The sequence below is a fragment of the Paramormyrops kingsleyae genome, chromosome 21 (assembly GCF_048594095.1).
Source record: "Paramormyrops kingsleyae isolate MSU_618 chromosome 21, PKINGS_0.4, whole genome shotgun sequence".
In the NCBI taxonomy this organism is placed as follows: Eukaryota; Metazoa; Chordata; class Actinopteri; order Osteoglossiformes; family Mormyridae; genus Paramormyrops; species Paramormyrops kingsleyae.
The window spans coordinates 16129512-16154350 of record NC_132817.1 but is presented as its reverse complement, the minus strand read 5'-3'; the positions used below and the strand labels follow the sequence as shown (position 1 = coordinate 16154350).

The window sequence follows — 24839 nt, the reverse complement described above, 5'->3', positions numbered from 1 at the left end:
TAATTTGAAGCACCGTTTACCTGTTTAACTGTATAGTTTGTCAACAAAATAAGGCATTTCAAAGGCAGCTAAGTGCATCTCTCCAGTGATATTTTTTCTGTAAATGGGAAATGTGAAGAGTGAAGCTTTTTAAAGACTTTTTTTTTTGGCGGGGGGAGGGGTGGGGGGGTGAAATGATCACATGAGGGGGGGGGGGGGGCCTCTCACTCGCCCTCCTCTTTGATGCGCTGCTTGCTGCGACGGGTGTCTGTGTCGAAGGGGAAGTCGCTCCAGTCGTCGCGCGGCGGGATGGAGATGGTGTGTCTGAGCGTGAAGCGCACGGCGTCGATGACGCGCTCCCCCCGAGTCTCTCCAGAGGCCACGCCCACCGCCGCAGACGATGGGGCCGAGGAGGAGACCGGCCGCAGGATTTGCAGCGGGGACGAGAATTCGGATGCCTGTCGATGGTCCAGGATGCCCTTCCAGATGACGTGCTGGAACTCGGCGGGGATTTTCAGCCGAGAGAGATCCTACGCACACACAGCACACAGCACATTAGGCTTCGGCCACGCGCTGTCCCCTGCACTGGACGGCGGCCATCGCATCTCTGTCCTGCCAGTGTTGGCCGTGAGATGGGCAGGGCCTCACCTCCATGGCGTAGTTCTCGATCTGATAGATGTTACTCAGGCCCTGTGCCGTGAAATATTCCAGGCAGGAAGAACAGCCCAGCCTCACCAGGAAGCTGCAGGCATCACAAAAATAACCCACAATCAACCACCTATGTTTATCTCAATCACACTTCTGATTAAAGTATAGACCGTGCAACAAAGTAACGACTATTAATTATTAATTTTTAATTATAATACAGTAGAACTGAAATACCCTAAAGCAGTTGCTGACTTTGATCTTTATCAAATCACACAGCAGATGATAAAGGGATTAGAATTTATGAACAAAAGGTTCAAGGCTTATTGCTGTAAATTAAGTGAATTAATGACTTAAGTGAGGAATTTACCAAAAATAGTCAGCTTTGAGAGCTTCGCGATTCTCTGCTGTATTGTAAGTATAACACAAATTGTTCCGGTAGAAAATACAGATTTACGTGCTTTTTTTTTTTTTTAAATAAACCAGCCACCGTCTGGAAAGTGTCAGACGTATTTTTCATAACTGAGAAAGGCAGGTGATATATGAAACATGATGAGCTGAATGATATGTTAGAAGCAAATCCAATTAGTTGGTGGAGATCAGCTCACAGGGCGTGTCTTGCGTTAAGTTTGTTTATTGAGATAGTGGCTTGGTCTACGACGGGTAATCCGAGCAGTAATCAGGCTCTGGCACGGGAGTACCGGCGCCGTTACCTGGAGATGCTGGTGTCGATGGGATATGGTGGGGGTGGCGTGCAGTGAGAGGTGGTCACCATTGGCAGCTGAGGCTGCATGACGTGGGTGGGGCTCAGGGCCCCCAAGTCCGGGCCCATGGGGAGGTGCGTGCCCATGATGGGGGATACTGCAGAGAAGAAAAGAAACCACCCCCACGCTCAGAACGAGTGGGACGACCCGCTGACATACAGCAAGCCAAGGCGGGAGGAACCAGGAGGACCAGCAGGTGGGAAACACCGGTGCAAGAGTGCAAAGCGCCTCAAAATAAGAAAATACCCCATTTAATGAACTTTTATCGGTGTTAAGCTCTGGCAGGTGAAGCCTGACACTCAACGCATGTGTTAGCTAATGTGTCAGACTATATATGTGTTAGCTAATGGCCTGCTCACCTCAGAGCGAGATTGTGAGAATGACTGTTGCAGCAGGGTGAGTGAGTACATGGTGGACAGTTCCAGTCACCTCACTGCAGGATGTTCAGTTATTGTCCATTACGGAATTCATTACTCAGTACAAAGAATGTTTGTCTCTATCTAAATGTGAAAAGTGAGTCATTTGTGAAGGACAAATAGCACTGCATTTCCTGTAGTGACATCACCTGATTAGTATCCAATGAGAGCTTTTGTTGGCACATACGCCTGCACACGCTGCATCCCATCGGTTTGAGTCGAGAAGCCGTGCACCCAACATCTCTCAGAAAGGGGTGGAGGGGTCAGAATCGGATACTTACTGTCGGTGAGCCCCCCTGGCATGTTTGATGGCGTGAGGGATCCCCGTGGCTGGTGATTGATGAGCTGGCTGACGGAGGGGAGCTTGTTCACCTTGCCGTGCGGGGGGGAGCTGGACGGGAACGCCGGCTGGGCGGGCATGGAGTTCCTGGGCCAGATGGGAGGGATGGAGGTGCCAGTTACTTCCCTTGGCAGACAGAGGGCAGCGGATGAACTGATCACACAAACAGACCCTAACTGGCAAACTAAGCCCATTGGCGTCATACAGCCTCAGTGGGATCGGAATGATCTATGAACATGTGACATGTCTATGAAGTTGGTACAAATTATTATTATTATTATTATTACAGTGCAGAGTTGTGCTATGACAACAACAAGTATGACAACAACAACATCATGAAGAATAAGGAGCCATTTCAAGATGCAGCAGATGACCAGAAATGTAAAAATTCACAACCAAAAGGTCTAAGACTTAATGCTGTAAGTAAAGTGATTTCATTAGCCAAGGAGCACAGGCCGGATAAAATAAATGAAGCCGTTCGGGAGATTTGTGATTTCTCTGGTGAATTATGAGCTTAACTCATTGACTCCAATCCCATAAATTTTCAAGGGGTCAGACTAATGGTTATGTTGTAATAAAAGCAAAAGCTTTGCACCGTTTTTCAAATCTCATCAAAATTGTTATGCAGTATCATTATTATTAGTACTCTTAGTGAGATTAAAATTGACAAATCTCACTTGATTTTTTTCTTCCTGCCAGTATTAGAACATAAGAACATAAGTTTTTACCATCCTATAATACATTTGATTTCTGAGGTGTCTTTTTGCGTAGACAAACACAGCAGGTTTTGGATGTGCCAGACTAAATGCATATATAGTTATACGTAAGCCTAAAATGAATTGTTAAAATAAACTGGACACACTGAAACTCCTGATATGCCCTGGTGTAATGCACAAACGCGGTCGTAAACTGCGTGAAAAGCTACCATAAGTTTCGCAAAAATCCAAGCTAAAAGTAGGTCGTCTGACCGCAACCTAGAAATCTCGACCGACTCAGTCGTTCGATAATTTGCTTCAGTGTCACACCTGCCGCAGGTACAGTATCAGGTACAGTATATATTTACTCTGTTTACCTTAAAGGATTTCTCTTTCAGTTTAGAAAACTGGTGTAACGAGAATCAAACACAATCAGATAGATGTTGTTCGCCAAGCACTGTTCCCGGATCTTTCTGCATTTTTCACTGCATATACGTATATATTTGATGCAAAATGATATCGTGCATTAACAAGTTTCCCAGTTCTATTACATACGATCTTTAATCGATTAAATCGGTGCTACTGTCTCATTAGAAAGTTGACGTGCAATACCGTCAATCACCAAAGGATGTCAGTATTTCACAAATATTGAGCCTCTGCACTAAATCTGAATCTGCACATCTAAATCTGACCTTGATTTGAAAAATCTGCATTTTAGGGGAACGTCTTTTTCGTAATTTATTTTAACTGGCAAAAACGAAGACACCAACGAAGACACAAAAGAGCTGCCTTCAGTTTGACAGAACATGTTTACCAGCTGGCACGAGTAAACAGGGTTCGCTGCAAAGATCGAGCGGGTTCCTTTTAAGGTTTAAGCAATAAATTATGGAGACGGAAGGGGGTGCAAGCAGACGCTGATACTACAGCCCGCTCTGGCACAATGGGCTGGTGAGCGGAGATTTTAATTAAAGAATCGGACTGTAGAAACAGGTGTCGAACCAGCGAGAAATCTGACAAAGCACAAAGAGACTCTCGCTCCCAAACCTACGCTGCCCATTTGGCTCGCTGCTCAAACCGCGAGTGTGAGATCGCTCTTAGAGCTTAGGTACTCATAAATTCTCACCCAGTCATTTCTACAAGCCATGTAACACCTTGGACTGAGTGTTGCAGTCAGGGAGATACTGAGCCAAGATCAAGGCATCTCCACAGTTGACTAAAACAGAGGAGTTTTAAGGGGGGAAATAAGTTAGAAAGGAAAAAATGGAGTGGAGATCTTGGAAGATGTTGAGTTCATGTCAGCAGATGTCTGCAATCTTTTGTGTGTGTGTGTGTGTGTGTGAAAGAATGATCGCAAGCAATAATTGTCAGACCACAAATATATCATTTAAAGGTTCTATTTTCTTCTTAAGAACCTCCCTACTTTACCTCCTTGGGCAACTAAGTGAGAGTTAGATGCAGCTTTGTATGAGTGACATGGGCTTGGTAAACATTGTATAACTTGTTTTTTTACTCCATGAAGCTGCGAGTATGTTTTCGGTCAGGTCTTTAGGGAGGTCTGTGCTCTCCACCACGCCGTTTCAGATCAACACATAACTCAAAGGTCTACAGGGAGCAAAAGTGGGGGGAAAAATTAAATTGAAATCTGCACGCCAGGCCAAACATCTTTTCTGTTGAGTTATGATTAACTTCTCCTCTGGAGGTATTGTTTATACAAGGTCAACAACATGGGGCTTTCATTCTGACATGGCTCATCTCCAAACCAACCCTTTGTAACAAACATTCCTGCTAAGGTGATTTCTCTGAACTTCAGGTCATGCAGGTTAGATAGCACTGAATTGAGAGGCATTATATGTTTCACCGCTACAGCTATCAATCTCCAGGCAACTGTGAGGTATCAAGGTGGTCAAAAAAAGTATGTTCACCCTCCCCAGACAGAGACCAGTCAACTAAAATCCCAATCGGAGGCAACCAATCAGACAGCCCAGAATATTAAGATGTGACATGGCTGACTCTGGCAGATTGTCTTCAAGAAATATGCTGAATACTCACTGTTTCTGGATGAGATTCTGCTGCTGCTGTCTGTATGCCTCAATAGTCTGCTGGGGCACAAACTGCATCAGCTCCAGGGACTCCTTAATTTTCACCAGAAATTCATAGATCTCACGCCCTTTAATCTAAAACAAAGAGAGACAGAATATCATTGTAAAAGTGACATCAATAATATGCAAAGTTCCAAATATCAGTGTTAAACTAGTTGTTGATCTTGGTGAAACCATGATATGTGTATTTGTACATTCCTGCAATCCTGGGGTATGTAAAGAGTGCTGAGGCAGACGGAAGCACCAGACTTACCGCCAGGCAGAAAGTCTCATCGTCTGTAGCTCGTCTCTTCTTGATGGAAGGCAACTGGATGTTGTGTGAGGCCTTGTGGAACGCTGAAGGTAAGCAACAAGCATGGTCAGTAAGGAGGGGTCTCCACATCCCCCCCTCCCCACGCCTCCTGGTCCACCCCTGATGGTTCTTACCCTCACCGCTCTTAGTCCCATCCGTCACGTGCTGCTTGCGGATACTGTCCTCGTCCGCCTTGCGGTCCCGTCCGGGGCAGGCGCAGATCCGGGCCTCGAAGCACCTGCGGCCCAGCACCTGACCACTAGGGGAAGCATTGCGCACATTAGACACTCATGCCAGCAGCTGGTGCTGCGTATGTAGAACAAGACTGTTAGACAGTGTGCTATGATGAATTAGGTCTAGCTCAGCTTCTGATATTACTGCCTGATAAACAAAGTCATAATATTACCATGAATCTTGTATTTTTTTGTGCATATTAACCTGTGTTACACTGTTAATAACCTTAATATTACTAACATATATTGATTATTTTTATTTTGTATTGCTGTGTGCCTCACAATCATATGTCATGTGTCAGTGTGTTTGATTGGATGATGGGTGTAACTTACTCTCTGGTCTCCAGGGTAACGATAATGAGGATGGGTCTCCTGTTCATGCCGCCCACGCAGCTGGAGTTGCACATGAAGTTGTATAGGATGGTCGTGAACTCGGTGCCCACCTGTGGGGGAAGGCAGCAGGATGGAAAATGAAGGGTTAATTTGAAGGTGCGGTACTTAAGAGGAAAGCTATAGTATGGGATGGACGAGTCATCTGAAGAGTCAGCCACTCAAGGCTGACACTGATCTCATAGGCTCCGGGCTTGCTGTTTAACATGACTTTGAAGGCCTGGAGCCGTAGTCAACACAATTAGTATGATTAAAACAGCCAAGTGTTTTGGAGATTGTCTGCAGTCAAATAAAGTTGAACCCAGGTCTAAATCCAAAAATGGTAACCGGGCGGGGCTAGGCCATGTGACCGGCGCGGGACTGGGCCATGTGACCGGCGCGGGACTGGGCCATTTGACCGGCGCGGGGCTGGGCCATGTGACCGGCGCGGGGCTAGGCCATGTGACCAGCTAGGCCATGTGACCGGCGCGGGGCTAGGCCATGTGACCGGCTAGGCCATGTGATCGGCGCGGGGCTGGGCCATGTGACCGGCCTCGTGTTGGTGGCCGAGGCAGAGCGAGAAGGCGCTGACATGCTGGAGGGGTGGCGGGTCATACCTGGGGCGGCTCATAAGGGACCCAGACACTCTGGCGGCCTGTTATGGAGTCCTCGACGTACTGGGCGTGGCTGTTTCCCTCCACTCGAATCAGGTGACTGGGAGGAGCCATTTGACCTGGAAGAGCAGTAATTACAGCACTATTTAACTGCTAATCATAGAATAATAAAACAAATGTATCTACTTGATTTAAGTCAGTTCTGTGTAGCAGTTGGGGGCATTGCTTTGACTGATTTAGTCGGCTTTAATCCCCCTAAGAACCCCCCCTCCCCCTCAAATAAATGTACACTAATTAGTTTAGTGTGTTCTCCTTCATGTTCATTAAAATCACCCCCCCCCCCCCCCCCCAGTAAAGGCTCAGCCCCCCTTTTCATAAACCTCTAGTAACACTCCTGGTGACAGTAATGAATAAACGGACCCCCCCATTGGTAAGAGTGGGGGGGGGGGGGTGGGCCGGCTCACCATCGTTAAACTCGCGGCTCAGCTCGTGGTTGGGGCAGCGCTTCACCACCTCAGTCACATGTTCTGCCTTTTTGTAGACTGGCATGGCGCGGATGATGGCGCCCTGCGGAGGTGCGGTCAGTACTTTGATCTGGATGGGACAGGTCTTGGCGATCTGGCAGTACAGCTTCTTTAGCTCTGTGGAGTACTGTGGGGTGGGGTGGGGTGGGGGACATGGTTATAGTGACACATACAACCTCCAAAACCCGTAGAACCTACAGGTCCAACACCCAGTTCCTGGGACTGGGATGAAACTGTTGGACAATAAGTACTCTAGGCCAGTGTTTCCCAATCCAGTCCTCAAGAACCCACAGACAGTCCATGTTTTTGCTTCCTGGGAGGGAGCAAAAATGTGAACTGTCTGGGAGGGAGCAAAAATGTGAACTGTCTGGGAGGGAGCAAAAATGTGAACTGTCTGGGAGGGAGCAAAAATGTGAACTGTCTGTGAGGGAGCAAAAATGTGGACAGCCTGTGGGTTCCCAAGGACTGGGTTGGGAAGCATTGCTCTAAGCTACTTACCGCCCCACAGATACAAAGTGGAAATTCCCATGGTGCCTTGGGGCAAATAACAAATAATAACATATTGTCGAAACGAGGACGACTTCTTGGAACAACAGCAGGAAATATGTTTCTTTAATTTATGGGGTCGTCTGGGGAGAAGCCTGAGGAATTTTCCACAACTTTACTACAACAAACATGGCCACGCTCCTGAACTTGGAATAAGGAACCATTTGGCAGGGAGGTGGATGACATGGATGTCTCAAAGTCAGAGAAGTTCCAAGAAACGCTTTCGCAGACAGGAGATGACAACAGGAAGTTTATCAGCCAAAGAATTGTTTTTTTTTTTTTTGTCATTCAGGTGCTGGGCTGGGCACACTGCTGAGGAATGTGTAAAGACAGAGTTAGATGGAGGCAGATCCCGCTCATCAGATCCCGCTCATCAGATCCCGCTCATCAGATCCCTACCTAGCTACGTGCTGTCACCTGGAGACCATTCAAAAGCCCCCACTCTCAAACAAACTGTCCACAGGGTTTAAAACTGGCGCCACACCAGAATAAAAAAATGTGCTACAGACAGGTGTTACTCCTGGGACTGATTGGTGGACTCACTGCATTCCAGATGCCATCTGGAGCTGAAGGAGTTAAGGCTTAGCCTGTGATTATAGTCCCGCTCAAAACTGAGTCACCTTTGAAAGCTGTTGTGTTGGAGGGTGTTTAGTCTTATCAGACTGGGCAGGACTCACAAGAAATGTACATTTAATGCTGTCATCCCCCCCCCTGCCCCCCTCCCCAATATCCTGTCCTTTTACTGAAGAGGTGACATGATCCAAATTATCTCTAAAAAAAAACACACGATGAGTAAGAGCTCAAAAAATCATTTTAACAATAGTGGAAAATAACACCTGACAGAATCACGGCTGATTGGTTCTTTGGAAGTCTTGCATGGGTTGTGCATAAACTAACAGGATATGGGTGAAGCTCCCTGGGTCATTGCTGCATGACTGACAGATGCGGGCATCATCCTGACACAGACCTATGAAGTCACACCTTAGTGCTACAGACAGGCTGATTCACACAATGCAGTCCGTTGTGTCCATGCGAGGTGTGAGGCAACGGTGATTCTCACCGAGCCACTGCACCATGCAGATAATCTTTGTGGCCTTTTTAATGAAGTCTTTTTGCCTGGCATGGGTGTGGTGACAGGCATCAGAGGGCTTGAATGAGAGCACATCAGAGCACAGAGCATCAGCACTTGAAGGACGACCCTCACGAGCATAGTCAGACCGTGCAAACCACACGGACACTACTACACCACACCTGATGTCATCGTCTGGGCTCGACCGGTCAACACCAGTATTTACACTTTCACAATCCCGCTAGACGTCCACCAAAGCCAACTAGCAGTCACAGTAAGGATGTCTGGATGGGCAGCATAGTCAAATCTAATCGAGAGCTACCTGAAAAGTGCTGCGTTTAAGAATAATATTTTGCTCATTAAAAGCTATGAGGCAAAATGAGAAACATCTTCAAAACAAATACATAAAACAGCGTTCGTTGCCTAAAGGCAGTTCTTCTTCTAAAGAAGAAGGGAACATTAAATTCCGTTTCTATAAACTTTTTGATATAACTTTTGATAAGTGTTCCAGGAAACATACCAATCCTGACTTGTACCTGAACAGAGTTACAGCATTTCACAACCTTGGCAGGGATGTTTCAACCCCACAGCCGCACCCACCGCACAACCTTTATGAAATTCTTTACCAGAACACCTGTACTTTTTTCTAGAAGATTCTATTCATTATAGAACTTACCAGGAGCAAAGGCAATAGCTATTCTATAATGCTTTTGGAAAAAAAAGAGGTTAAATTCCTGGTCTATCACCAGGAAGTGTGGGATGCTTTCAAAATAAGTCGAACTGTACTCGTTTGACAACTAGCAGAATGATTGCACGCTTGGAAAAGAAGACTCTCAGATTTCCCGTTTTGATAATATCCCTCTTTCCACATAAATCTTGCCATTATCACAACAGTTTTACTGCAAAATATGGTGGCCTAATGGACAGTTTTTTAATGTTGCGATGGGATGCATCTCTGTTTGACATGCATCTCGTGCGGGTAGAGAAGCCTGGGGATGTGTGTGTTTGTGTGTGTGTCTGTGTGTGTGTGAAAGAATGATCTCAAGCAATAATTGTCAGACCACAAATATATCATTTTAAGGTTCTATTTTCTTCTTATGTATGTGTGTGTGTGTGTGTGTGTGTGTTGATTAGCTTTATTATACATCGTGGCGAACCATATATGGGCTGGGTAGGGTTTAAGCTTGTCATGTTGGGATTCTCCATAGAAATAAATGGATGGTCCCCACAAAGATATAAGTACAGGTCTGTGTTTGTGTGTGTATGTGTGGTTGTGTGTGGGAGAGTGTGTGTGTGTGTGTATGTGTGGTTGTGTGTGTGTGTGTGTGTATGTGTCTGTGTGTGTGTGTGCGAGCGGGTTTATCTATCCTTATGGGGACATAATGTCCCCATAACATGATAAATATCTGTTTTTTTCCCTTATGGGGACCGGTTTCCTGGTCCCCATAAGGGAAAACTATTTTATAAAAATCGGTGACTGCTATGAAAAAACTAAAAATGCAAAAACTGTATTTTGTATTTTGTATTTTGTTAGGTTACTTATGGTTATGGTTAGGGCAGGGTAGGGGTTAAGGTTGTCATAGTTAACGTTAGCATTTTTCCCATTGAAATGAATGAGCAGTCCCCATAAGGATATGTTTACCCTACATGTGTGAGTGTGTGTATGTGTGTGTGTGTGTGTGTGTGTGTGTGTGTGTGTGTGTGTGTGTTCTAGAAAACCACTATTGCCCAGGGGGCAGGATTTGCCCAGCGTTGGTTAGAGTCCTGTGTGGTGTGTCAGCCGCAAGTAGTCGGTGTTCTTCACATCGATCAGGCAAAGTGTGGCCACACCTGCCTTTATCGTAACACCATGAGACCAAAGAGCAGCACGCAAACACCCATCCACCTTGACTGGGAGATGGCGGGATTAGCCAGCCGCGTGCACATCGACAATACACACGGCGTACCGCTCGCTGGCCCCTTGGCAATGTACGCTGACGGAATCTCGCCCAAAAGGATGATTAAACAGTCTTGCCAAAGAATGGTGGGTACCTAAAAACTGGGGACGGGGGGGGGGGGGTTGACAAGGGTAGGACAGAGGTGGAGGGAGCATGAATACCAGAATCACGATAATTGAGGAAAGAGGACTGGTTAGACAAACAGCCGGCACGCTGCTTTTACCTTACCCTCGGGGGCTAAACAACCTTCAGCGCTCCCTATGACCGGATGGCGGGAATATCTGAGGCCGCAGGACAGGCCCAGTAAATAGGTATTTCTGCCCTAAGGGCTTTCCTTTAACTCTTAAAGACACAGTGCGCTATAGCCAGCCACGGGCACTCTGTAAGATGGGGTACCCAGGGGGAGAAAGAGAATGCTGTGTACAAACACACCTCCAAAGGCTGAATCAGTACTATTTAATACCCTTTAATATTCAGGTATTTTATAGGGAATTTTATGAGCAAATTTAATTTTTTTTTTGCAGTTTGTAGAAAGAAGACAGAACCGGTTTGATCTGGTGGCACTATCGTCAGCCTCCATGTCCCTCGACTCCGCCCACATCCCCTCCCCACCTGCGCACCGCGTTTATGCTTCTCGGACGTGGGTGGTAACAGTCTGGTCCCAAAGTCGCGCTGCTGTACGTGTACCAGACCCCAGACCAGAGATAAGTGCTATTATTTACATCCCAGTTCATGGTGCATTATTGTGTGTGACTATCAGATGGGACAGGGAGGGTGCAGACAGGGGCCTCTATTCTCTCCACATGACCTGTTAGATTCCACTGGGTCAGTTGGGGGGGGGGGGAGAATTCTGCTGGGGGGAGGGAGGGTAATTGCAATTGTACCATGGAGGCGTCTTTGGGCCAAGTTCCAGCTTAAGCCTGCTACCAATTACCCCCCCACACACACCCCACCCCACCCCTTCCAACCTTTGCAAACCAAATCGAACAAACATATCAGTGTAAACACACACACTCACAGACACACACACACTCACAGACACACACACAAACACACACTGTTACTCCTGCCAGATCACCATCCCAGCCCTGGAGACATAGACTCTGAGTACACACACGCACATCTAAAGCCCTCCATCAGCGGGGGATGGGGAGCGGGGGATGGGGGGGGGGCAGCGGGGGTTGAAAGGATGACGCAAGAGATTTGGAAACTCTTGGGAAGGTTCCAGACATAATCACATTGCAATGATCGCTCACGGGTGGGTGATCAGCCAATGGCTTCCTTTCTTACTCAATTTCCCCTTAACATATAAATTTTTTTGGTAATAAGCCTGAGTATACAAATAAAATATATAACAGAAACATTGCTCAACCTCACACATTTCACTTTTGAATCAGTAAACTCTTTGGCTGCTAGACCTGAAGTATATGTAAAGAGTTTGTGTTACTTAAACAGAAGTTCTCCTAGTTAGACTCCGTTTATGGCTTTGTGTGCTGGCTGAGATCCAGCTGCTGACTTATGGTCACTGCAGGGTCTGCAGAGGTCCTGCATCCTTCATAGCAGAGTATTTAACTGCCCTCAGGTCACTGCTATACACGCATGTCCCACATCAATGTGTGACAGCAGCAGTGAAAAGCAACCCAGACCCCCTGATCGCTGCCCCTTTGCGATTTCAGCTCGTCTCCCACAAACTCTGCTCCCTTGTCCTCAAGACTCTGCATTCAGAGTTTCAAATTTACAGCAGCCATTAGGATCAGCACTGAGTCACCTCTATTGATGCAGGATTATTGTTTCACTGATGCAGGACGTCATTCGCAGTCCATTATAGTACATTATAGTACATTATAGTACATTAGTACGTGCTGTTTTCCTTGACAAAACAAGACATGGAGGCATGAGAGTAAACAGCTAAACACAGAAATCCTTCCCGTCCATAATACAGTGTCTGTACTGTACATTTCCGCTTCCTGAGAGACCTGGTTACCATTTGCCCATAAATCAAACATAGTATCAGAATCTACAAATGCTAGAAATTATAGTTACAAGAGAGGAACTTATAATGAGAATAGGCTATTTCATAATGATCGTTGTCTCTCCAGATCAACCTCATCACAGACCTTCTGAATTTACTCCCGTCGGCCCTGAAGACGAACAAACCACTATTCCGATGCCACAGGTGTTAGGGATGGTATGAGAAAGCAGAGGATGCAGGGGGACCATCAACAGCAACCAGCAACCCCCGAATGACTGCCTCTCTCTGAACCTCAGACAGACAATACCCACCAAGGAAGAAATGTCCCATCTGCACACATTTACACTAGACTTTACCAGAGGCTCTTATCCAACGCAACAGACAGTTGGAAGTTAAGGATTCAAGGGCCCAGTGGGGAAATCAGTCTGCAGACAATGGGATTTGAACCAATGACCTTCCGATAATGGGTACAGAGTCTTAGACTGCAGTAACATACATCACCCCGAATATATACATATATACACACAAGCCTTGCTGTAACGCTCACAGATACGGACATGCGTGCACACACACACGCACATCACCCCAAATATATACATATATACACACAAGCCTTGCTGTAACACTCACAGATACGGACATGCGTGTGCACACACACGCACGCATATGCACACATGCGCGCATGCAGAGGTTTTCCTTGCTGTCCCTAGAGAAGCTCTGCTAGAGGCGTGTCCTGACAGGCTTGGCTTTGACCAAGCACATTTAGCGCCTCTGGTCCTGTGCTGTTCATACCTTGCAAGTTGTGTCATGCCTTTAGCTTCACCCTCACCCTGTTTAATCTGACAAAAACAAAAAAAAAAAACTTAACTCCCTGCAGGAAGCAAATGCACCTGCATCATATCACTTTAACAAACCTTAATTTCATCATTAAAATGAACTGATTCTTAAGAGCAAGACGGAAACAGGAATTTACTATAATGCTTAATTTTCTGCAATGCACTGGCATATTTTCAAAGTTGAAGCAGAGGACGTTCGACAGCTATTGGTTTGATGTAAGTTTAAGGTAGGAGAGAGAGAGAGAGAGAGAGAGCATGGGTCAGAAGGATAGACGGGGCGTGTTCATCACCCACGGGGCACAGATCTAACCAGCGGGACAGCCAAAACACAAAGGGAACACAGTGAGTCAACATGAGGTCAAGAGGCCGCTGAACCAGCCAGCCGGAAGGTTCCAACCTCACAAATGACTGGCAGACACAGGCTAAGCTATTGATGGTGACAGGGTGAACCGGGGGGGTCAAACGACTCCTCTGTCCTGCAAACAGGGCCACGCTGCCTGTGTCATGGGGGTGTTGGGGGTGACTTCCTCATCTTCGGCGTGCATTGACGTTTGGCACAAGAGACATTTCTTTTTTGTTTGTTTCCCAGCCATTGGTTTGTAGTCTGTGATTAAAATATCAGATTCAGGAATGTAATCCTGAATCCCGCAGACAGCCTGTAGGGGGGGGGGGGCTTTGTATGGCTCGAATGAGCCTCTCCGTGCTTCTGAACAGCCGCCACGAGCGAACTGAACTCTGTTCCTTTGTGAAAACGACTTATTCCCTTGGTTATTTGCATTTGAAAGTATTTGCACTACAGTAATCTATTTTTCACCAGTATCTGTCTGAAACGAGGGCTGTGGTCAATGGAAAAACTTTACAGGTAACTGAAGCAAAATACGATTAGCCTCTAGGCAACATAAAGAATCAGCATAAAAGTAATTACAGACCACGCTGGAGCCTAACCCCACTACTGTCAAAAAAGAGAAAAACAGCTGTTCTGAGAATGTTCTTTCTGTCGTGCCAGTATGTTAGTATGGTACAAATAAAGTCAAGCAACAAAACCTGCCTAAGATCTGTCCTTTTCAGAAGCAGTACCCAAGGTTCATCTCACTATCCATAAATCCTTTCATGCGTGGCTTTTCACCCCTACTTTCTCACAACGGGACAAGCCAGAACAGGCAACCCATCGAAAAAAACATCTTGGCCTCCTCTCAAGCGTCGCGGGATGGTGTTCAGATGTTCCGGGACAAGCTGTGTCTTGCTGCTTCGCCAAAACGCCCGTCCCTGCGCGTCTAATCCACCCTCTTTTGCCTCGAGCCGGGAACGCGACGCACAGCCTGTCGAGTTTAACCCGTTCGGCGCGGCGCCGAAGGCTGGTTTATGAAGGGCAGAGGGTCAGGTGCAGTGGCCACTCAGCTATAAAGGCCACTGTTGCAAGTCTTGTTGATGCAGGGTTTGATCCCCCCCCCCCCAAAAAAAAACCCATCTGCAGTCAAACAGAAGCAGTGTTTTCATCGCACGTTGCGTAACGTCAAACAAAATGACCCATTTTAGCATCGCTTGGAGTCTCTCTCTTTGACAATAAACCGGTTTACAAACGGCAGCCTTTACATTATGTCCGCATTCAGAAAACAACATTGGAAAAGTAACGTTATCATGGAATTTAAAAACACTAATTCTGCTTTTGTTACTCCACAAATAGAAGGATAAGGTGTGTCATCCCCCTTCCCCTGCCCCCCCACCGCCTGTATCATACTCAGGAAGAGGTTAGGGTGTGGGTAGAGCGTTAGTCATCCCCAGACAGCCGCCAGAAGGACTTTCCAATAATTCCAGCAGAAGATCTACAGGCTGCTTTCTTTGCTCATAATCTCAGTGGTTGTGATGTCATCAGTCACGTGACCTCACCACCAAGACTGTGGTCAGTCTCCTTAGAACTACAGGAGCTGTTCTGCCCAGTTTAAGCCACGGGATGAGGTCTCAGCTCTATTTATAACCACTCCTGTAAGGTTTGATTTGCACCCAGTAGTGACAAAACCCACTGATTAAAGCAACAATAACGTTTCAAGTACTTAAGTCATGGACAATTTTGGGTGCAATGATTGTACTAAAGGTGCATGTTGCTCTGCATTTAGCCTCAAAATGATCCCTCAAATACGCCGCAATTAAGCCTTTTCTACTACACTGCAATGCATATCAGCGCACATAAAAAGCAAGTCTTATTCACAGTAAGGATCCCACAGGACCCGATTCTAATAGTCTAAATGAGTCCTCCTGTAACTAATTCACCTCACGTTTAGCAGTTTTTCACATCGAAATATGTTTTGAGCCCGGCTTATTCCGGTTACACAAACACTTCACACAAACCAGTCACATTTAACCAAGGGAATGTCAAGTCAGAGCTTAAAAATTTGCATGTAGTAGTAAGTAAAATGGATCTGTGGTGTGGGAACAGGGGTGTACGGAGAATTCTGCGCTGCTGAACACTGCTGTCCTGCTAAGGGGTGATCTTCGGAAAGAGGGATTCTTCTGGAGGTGAGGTGGATGGAGGGAGAATGTCTGAAGATCACGCCCCGCAGGGGTGGCATTCGCTCTCTAACTGGTGCGTCTTTCTCTTTCTGAATTTGAATGTAGGAGAACGAGAGATCGACTGTGGGAACGTGGGAAACGTTAGGCTCCCACACTGGCTGCAGCCAGTGACTGCAGTGCTGTCTCCCAGGTCCTACCAGTCTGGTTTTTTTCTCTTGAAGTCACACCATTTTACCGTTTGGGTTCGGGCAACACGCCCATTAGGTCTTCCCGCTCCCGTGACTGCCAGATCGGAGGCTGATTAATGGCTGAAACAGCTTATTTTCCGTAAAAAAAAAAAAAAAAAAACAGTATTATTCGCAAATTAAATACGACCACGTTCTCGTCCACCTACACTGTCGTTTGTGAAGCAAGGCACGTGTGGCGAATTGGATCGGTTTCAGCATTGCTTAGCCGGGCAGAGCGTAAAGATGGTCATATTTCGCAATGAAATTAATCGAATCTGCAAGCTGTGTTTTGCTTTGTGTACTCGGGTCGCTTCCAAGAGGCTGACATGATTCCCATCTGCTTCTGTGTACTCCAGCTCGCGTCAGGAGAGGACAGGAGCCGGCAGGGAGTGCTGTCTTTTCATTTTCCTTCCTTTCCTGGCGTGGACAGGCTGAGCCGTTCCCCTCTTTGCCCTGAAATGCATCCGTCGAGCAAGCGCAGTCCAAACCAGTCACACGGCACCATGGAAGCGATGTCTCAGGTCCGCTCCCTGCCCCGTGGTGAAAGAACTGGCTCCATGCGATCCAGCGCGCAAAGCAGAAGAACGGGAAAGCGACGGCAAGCTCTGCCACTGTTGCCGCATTTGAACTGGGCTCCGTCGCGTGAAAATTGCGGCAAATTCAAGATGGCAGCTAGAGAGGCCAGTTACGCACCGAAAGCAGTGAAAACCCACCCGTCTGTTACACTACTCAACCTTCACTGAACTCTGCGTGAATCACAGCACACCTCAGTCAGAGACATCGCTAGAAATTCTGGGCCCTCTGACAAAATATCATTATATAATTTTTATAATGATACATATTCAGGGGCCCCTTTGAAGTGCTGGGGGCCCCAGAATCTGCCAGAATATCCTTGTTCCTACTGCATATCTGACCGCAGCCTACGAAGTACATTTGTGCACAGGTCTGCAGGTGATCTGAAGTAAATAAGCCATCATTTGCACTTCCTGCCAGACGACATTTTCCACATATCTGGTCAGCGATAGCTTCCCGTAGGAGGCCCATACAAATTTCTTGGCTACTGCAGCTACATAATTCCACCCCCCCCACCCCCCCCCTCCACCCCGACTTGAAGGGAAAAATTACGTAAAACAATACAATAAACAATACAATTCAATAAAAGGCCTGATCTCATCCAGCTCCGTTTGGTGTGAAACTTCACACGCGGGACGTGAGCGGTACGCTTAGGGACAGAGGCGCACCGAGCGAAAGAAAAACGGCTCAAAGGAAAGCGACGTGACAACGGAGATGGAGGTACAGCAGTATGCTGCTAGCATTACGACACGATAGCCAAGTTTTACAGCTACGCTCCTGCAGTGCATGACAAAAGAAGCTGTGTTACTGAATGAGAGCTTACAGTTGCTGCCCAGATTTTACCTAATACCATTCGGGCCCTACCCAGAACGGCAAGAACCAAGAGGACCTGCCCACAGCAGCCCCAGACTACTGACTCACTCGCTGGGTACTGCTCCAGGCTAGAGACTCACCTCGGTTCCAGAACCCAAGCACAGCTTGACCCTAGCGTTACACATAACCTCATTGTGTACGGCTGTGTACAAAGTATGTTCCCAGTTAAATGTTCACTGCCTTGTTTGTTTAGTATTATTATGACATGTTGCCCTAGTCATGACAGAATGAATAAGTGCATTAGTGTAAGATTAAGGTGCAAACAATGCTCTCCAACTGTTGTCTTGTCTTTCTGCATTCGTTATGTGCACCAGGTACATCATCAGGTAGGTGTATCAGGCAAAGCAATCAGATTTAAGTGTATGTGCATTGCAAAAGGCTGCAGCTTTGGATGTTTTGCAGTAATTAGAGCTTGGGATGATTGCACAAAACACTAATTCAGAAGAGCTGAAAGGTTTTCCCCTTCATGACTCTTACCGTCCATGTGGCAGACTTGGCGGTACTGGACTGCTGGAAGGAGACGTCGAAATTGTGGGGTCCTGCATAGTCGGTGTTGGAGGGGATGGCGGGTGATGGGGACAGCGTCTCGAAGGTGGAGCTGGGCTGGGCGTAGGGCGATGGGGCAGCCACGCCACTCTGGGTGTGCTCGTTGTTGTATGGGCTGGTAGATGAAGACCTACTGGTTGGGATCTGCTGGTCCATGCTATTCAGAAGGCTCAGACTGGTGTATGTCGTCTGGACAAACAAGAGAGAGACACAAGGATGGTGAGAACCTTAAAAAGTAAAGTAAGCATCAAAAAGGCTCTTTTTACCCCCCCCCCCCCCGTCACCGTTTCCTCGAGCTGACTTGAACATGGAACAATAATTAAAAATTTCAGGAGGAGAACATGCCACAACCATTAACTGACATTCGGGGGGATGATTAAACACTTAAGCATGTTCACAGCTGACAACCACATTTTAGTGCTTTTTTTCCCATAATCATAACCATCATAATCATTCATGCGTTGGACATTGCGAGCTGCATGAGACTGACTGCGAATGTGTCTTCAATTTTGGGGAGGTTTTCATTGGTTCCCCGTAACCCAGGTAGCAGCATTCGTTTCCAGGAGACCTGTGGATGACTTTCCCAAAGCTTTGGGATGTCTGCAATTCCCACTGAACACCACTCTGATAGTATTGTACGGTATACTCAAAAAAGGGGATGTTCTTCCCCTTTAAGTAGCACTACCCATAATGCAATTCCTTATCTTAAATAAGCCATGGGTTTCCTCATGGAACATTAGAATCATCATTATTAAGTGATTTATTAAGTGATCCGGTTGTTTTTTTTAATGTAATGAAAGAGAGGTTAATTCATCACAATGATGACACACACGACCTTTCAGCAAACCTGGTGATTAAATCAGTCTTTCTCTGAATGCATGTAAAACAGAGTGAAAATGGCCGCAGGCTTGACGCCGGAAGCTTGTGTCGGACCCTTGGTTAGTAAGTCCCGGCATTATTGGTGACTCTTAATGGAGCCTGTTTCAGTTATAAGGGCACATTCCTGTGCTGACGGCCTCAGCCTTGTGGCTCCTTAAGTTGGCTGTTAATCTCTGTAGGACCCTTTTCTTGTCTCAGATGTGATGGACTGCAGCTGTCCATTCCATACCCTCTGGGCAGGTATTGCTTAAATCAGCTGAAGTCCAACAATCTCTCTCTCTCTCTCTCTCTCTCTCTCTCACACACACACACACACACAGACACACACACGTTTGTAAATATATCTTTGTGGGGACTCTCCATTCATTTCAACTCTAATCCCAACATGACAACCTTAACCTCTACTCAGCAATAACCCTAACCATAAGTAACAAAACAAAATGCAAGACTTTTGGAATCTTTAGTTTTTTAATTGTATTCACAGATTTTTATTGACATTATCCTTGAAGGGACAGAAAAAATGTCCCCATAAGGTAAAAAGGTACATGTTTTTATCACATTGTGGGGAAATCTGGTCCCCACAATGTAATAATTACAAACACACACACACAGAAGTTTGTAATTATATCTTTGTGGGGACCTTTTACGAGACCTTTGGCATTTTTAGCTTTTTGATTGCATTCAAAGGTCTTTGCGGGGACCTGAAAAATGGTCCCCATAATGTAAAAATAACAGGTGTGTGTCACATTATGGGGGACATTTGGTCCCCACAATGTATTATAAACATAATCCACCCACACAGACACACACACACCAACTTGTTTACCATTATGAGGACATTGAGTCTAACGCGACACGCGCCTCCATTTCTCAAAAAAACATTCTCTCCTGTAGACACACAGACTAAAACCCCCCAGACTGCCTGAACTGGAGAAGGCTTTGTACTGATCCCCCCCACTCCCTTTCCTTGCTGCCCCCCGCCCCCAGACGATAAGGGTCAATGTTCATGTAGGGATGGGAGGGCAGCCCTGCTGGCCGACACCCAAGGTGCTTCATCGGGAAGCTGAGCGGCACACAATGGACAGGAATAGAAGGTGCGTGATGTGTGTGCTCTGTGCTGAATGAGGCGCTCACACAAAGGCTGGGGCCACTTACAAACCTCCCCGTAGCCCCCTCCAGCCAAGCGGCCCTTCTAAACACACAAGCACCCCCTCCCCCAAAGACAGACACCTACAATGGAACAATTAGGTCGCGGTAGAGCCCTGTAGCACCAGAATTCTCTTCTAACATGGCCATCTGTGGGCTGTACCTGCAGTAAATCCCCAGGGATGCGTCACAGTGTTTGTCTGCTGCCTTATGAAGGGAGTTTATAGCTTATTTATTTCATGTGCTCTATGTATTAGTCACATTGTTGTTTGTTTGAATAGGACAAGTAACTATTTTAGCAAACCAAGGCTGATTGAGGGTTAGTCTCAGTGCGGAAGTCTGTTATGTTAAGTCATCTTCCATGTTCGGAAAGAGACGATGCATCTAAATGCAAAAGAACAAACAATATGTTTTGTATAAAATTGTTGATATTCTGCAAAACATAGTAAATTATTCCTTTTTGTAAATTAATGCAACGGCAATAAACAAACTAATGACTCACTTTGGACTGATTCCTCAGTGCTGTGAACTTAAGAAAGATCAAATGTTTGTTACCATGGAGATGCCACATCTCATTTTTTTTTCTGATTGGCTGCTATCAAACACTGTGAACAATAAGACAAGGTGCAGCATCCAGTGTAGCACTCAGCCCCCCCCCCACCCCACCCCGAGGGCATAGTTTGGCCTCTACTGAAATCTGTAGTTACAAGCTAAGTGCATTAGCCACTGATAACGGGAAGGTGTATAGCCAGCAGGGGGCGTGGCTGAGGCTGTTGGGGCTTAGAACATGGTTTACCTGGCTGGCTAAATGTTCAAAAGCATCCATAATGAGATTGGCAGGAGAGGGCCATCAAACAAACAAATTGGATAATATCTTATATATGCTTCAATATACAAGCTTGCAGAAGATCTTTGTAAATTTCTCAAAGACCCATGAACAGAATCCTTCAAACCAAATGTTCACACTTAATGTTCAGACTGGCGTTCGGCTGCCCAAACCAGCCCTCTCAGGATTCGCCCTTTCAGCTATAATGATATATTCTTTCCAGTGAAATTTCCAACCTCTTGCCTTTTGGTCAATGAGCCCAAGGCTGTCATACCGCACGACAAACACACATAAATCTATTTCCTTGGCAGAAAGGTCACAAACCCAACCAACCTCTTAAGTGCTGGAGTGACAGGAATAAATCAAAGTGTTTAATACGGTGGCCATCAGCATTTATGCAGGGTAGGAAAGCCGACCACTCTAAAAATTTTACATTTCTTTCTAATACACTTGTGCTTTCAGGACAATGTACAAGTGATATACCCATTATAACTCACTATTACTAATTCTGAATGTATTGTTGTCAAAGAATGATCAATAGCAGGAATTTGTGCAGCAGTTACTGGGGAATTGCCATTACATAATACAGGTACATATCTAAACACCAACAGTGCCAAAGAGTCTCTTTTGCTAATTGTTCCAAGCTTGGGGAAACTAGCCTCAACTGAAGATAAAGGCAAGAATACAAATCAATAAAAAAGAACAAGATCTTCAATTGTTTCCTGAAATATCAAGCGCTCAAAATACTTGAAGACTCACATTTGATCAGGCATTACATCATATGGGTAGACGAATTAATTACATACAATAGCACAGACACTTGAACTCGTAAAATCATCATTTAATATTTTTAACCAAATGGATATATGTATTGTTTATGTGGCACAACATCAAGATAACAGAAGTCCATGTGATTTAAACAATGATAAAATGAACTGTATCCCATAAGTAAATGTTTTACCCCAAGTAATACTAAAGAAATAATTTGAAATAAACAGCATAAGGCTGGATTAAACGTATCTTCCATGATCGCATCCTTCATAACAGCAGAAAAAAAACATGGATGACCATCTCAGGGGTGAGGCATGATAAACATCTGCCAGCTTCAGAAGATAATCATATACGTCTCTTTCACAAAGCGGTTAGAGGGGAGATAGGAAGACTTGCCCTGCAGGGTAGAATAGTTGTGATTCTTGGATCTCTCTCTAGTGACCTGGGAGCCAGCAGAAAGCTTGTCTGAGTGAAAGACCCTTATGGCCAAAAGGTAGAAAGTGCCCCCTTACTAACCAAGGGTCAATCTGTACCCTGTACCTGCCGAAAAGGCAACAGCACCTGATTTTATCTGCGTGTGAAGACGCAGTTGAAGCAGTTAAAGGCCGTCGCTAAACAATCTGAGCAATTATGAAAGAAAAAATGGGGGTGGGGGTGAGGGCTAGGGGGTGAGGAAGGAGCGGTCACTTTGAAACTTAACGTTCATTCAGTAATGTCACCAAGCGTTCGTTTCCCTGTGTCTCCCGCTGCAGCGTAAACAAAAATTACGAACCGCAATGAACTATGCAAACTATCGTTTTCCCGAGGCCCCGCTTTTGAAACTCGGCGCTAAAACCCAGGTAAAGTTCATTTCCCTCCGTGCCTCCGCGACTCACCGCAAAGAGTCACTGATAACAGCATCGCCCATCTTAACGAGACGGTGGAGCCACTAGCAAATAAAGCCCGGAGCAGGAAACGAAACAGCAGTGATTTTAGCCGTCAGCTATTTCAGAGCAGAGTTTGGATTTCCCTCTGGGGTTTTCCCTGTCAACAATATGGACACTATTTACCTACTGAGATTCTAACCAACATGGAATATGCAATATACAAAAATAACACTATCTAGTACAGGACACTTAATCTGAACAATCTATTTTTGTGGTTACATTTGGAACTACACTACTTGTTTCTCATAAATGGGCATTGTGGTGCAAAAAATTCAAATGTATAATTACATCTGTGTACATAATTAAACAAAATGGGAACGAACCACTCATAGCACATAAGACCAATGAGAAGGGCTGTAAGCCCAAATGTCTATGTTTCAGAGAAAATGACTAAGTCAAAGGGCCATTTTTAATCTTGTATTTCACTCTTTTTACTATTTAGGGCACATGAAGGCTCAACAGATAAAGGTCAAAAATTACAACTTGAACTATAACCATCTGTACTAACATTTTTATTGATAAAACAGATCACAGATTCAAGCAAACAAGGAATGGATTGACCAATCAGTGGAGTGATAATGAAGAACTATATTACCATTGTGCACAGTTGAAAAGGAGGTGTTTAACACTTAACATGGTGAGTAAAACAATAAGCAAAGGCCTAACTATTCTTTAAAAACAATTACACAATGTTCTGTATGAACGTTTCCCCCAAAGTCATGCATGCAACATCAATGCTATCATTGCTATTGAGGAACTTCCTTAAAACATTCCAGATCAGCATCATTATAGTAGTACTAAGCATTTATGACATAATGTTCTCAAGTGATTGCAGATTTTTTTAATGCAATATTTAAGTACCGGCAAATCTAATTAACTGTAATTGTTGTTAAGTTAGAAATGCTGTTACAAATTTATGGTTCTGATATCGTAATATAATGCAATACTGCAGCGAGATACGAGAGCCGTAATAATTTAGCAAGAATACCACTCTTTTGATTGAAAAGGCACAATATGTGGGGACCTGAAAATATGATGTACAGGAGGTATAACATGGGGACAGATTAATGACCTGCAGGGCATCACTTGGACGCCTTTACATGGGAGCCTTCATCTGATCACAAGGAGACGCATTTACCCCGGAGGCTCGGATTGTTACAGCTCTTATCTTTGCTGTTTGTTGTTGCCATTTGTGATTCGGAGCCCTGGCTCCCTCCTGCTGGACACTAATGACAGGAGTTCAGGTGTGTGTGTGTGTGTGGGGGGGGGGGGGGTGTCGTAAACATCAACCACCTGTCCAGAAGGTGCGCCCTCCCACATTAGCATCGAGGCACCCTCCGTCTAGATGCTCGCTAATAGAGCGGCGGGTAAATACTTCTCAAACGCGCCCGGCTGCCTTTGTCACGAAATTTTGTTTACTATTCCGGCTTCACCGCGGAATAGTGGAGCACACGCCGACATAAAAGATCACTTTCCCGTCGCTTCGGTTAAAAACCACTACCCTGCAGAAAATTACTAAGAGCACTGAATGCGCCAATGTCTACTAGCATGCATCCGTGCTAACTAGCGTAGCATTGATGGCTACCGATATGTCTATGCAAACCATATAGGGGTCCCTAGATCCAAGGTCAAGGGACCTTGGACTGTGGGCCCCTGTAGGACTTCATAGGCCCTTACAAGCCCTTACCTCATTGTAGGGTGCTGGAGCGGCCGTCTCCATGTACAGCATGTTGGCGCTGAAGTTGAAGAGTGCAGCTGCCGTGTGCTTTGCTGACTCCAGGGTTTCTTCGCCTCGCGTTCCCCCCAATCTGCTGGGACTGCAGTCTGCAGATGTAATCGGGACAGGCGGGCTCTCTATAGAACTGTGGGGGGTAGGGGGTGGAGTGGCAGCTATATACCGGGAGTTAAGGAAAGGGGCGGGCCATCTAGCTACCTGTCCAATCCCTGCACCTGTCCACACCCTACTCGGAGAAACCAACACTGTCTTCAAGTCCTCCTGCAAGAGTGGCCTAACCCTAGCCAGCAGCTTAGAAAAGCATATCAAGCTGTGTGTGGAGACAGTCTGCATGTGATACCCCAATATACTAAACTCGAAACAAGATCTTATCAACAATTCAGCATTCATCAGAATGGTGGATGACCTGAGCCATGTCCAAAAAGATTAGGCACAAGTGATTGATCGAGTTATTGACTCTTGTACCATAGGGCCTCAAGATACAGTAAGATCTTTCGAA

General features: G+C 45.8%; 1 protein-coding gene across 3 annotated transcripts; it reads right to left on the bottom strand.

Moving 5' to 3' along the window:
• Positions 1-164: 164 nt before the first annotated feature.
• LOC111836688 (tumor protein 63-like) lies at positions 165-24481 on the bottom strand. Of its 3 annotated transcripts, none has more exons than XM_072704027.1 (12): positions 24293-24481; positions 17989-18246; positions 6911-7097; positions 6450-6565; positions 5797-5906; positions 5365-5489; positions 5192-5274; positions 4889-5013; positions 2086-2237; positions 1338-1485; positions 628-721; positions 165-509 (listed from the first exon to the last, which is right to left on the bottom strand). In XM_072704027.1, the coding sequence occupies exons 1-12, from the start codon at positions 24332-24334 to the stop codon at positions 204-206; spliced, it is 1746 nt and encodes a 581-aa protein (XP_072560128.1). In that variant the 5' UTR covers positions 24335-24481; the 3' UTR covers positions 165-203. The 3 variants fall into 3 exon arrangements, with proteins under 3 accessions (XP_072560128.1, XP_072560129.1, XP_072560130.1); XM_072704028.1 differs by having other exon boundaries at positions 2086-2231; XM_072704029.1 differs by having other exon boundaries at positions 5371-5489.
• Positions 24482-24839: the final 358 nt, after the last annotated feature.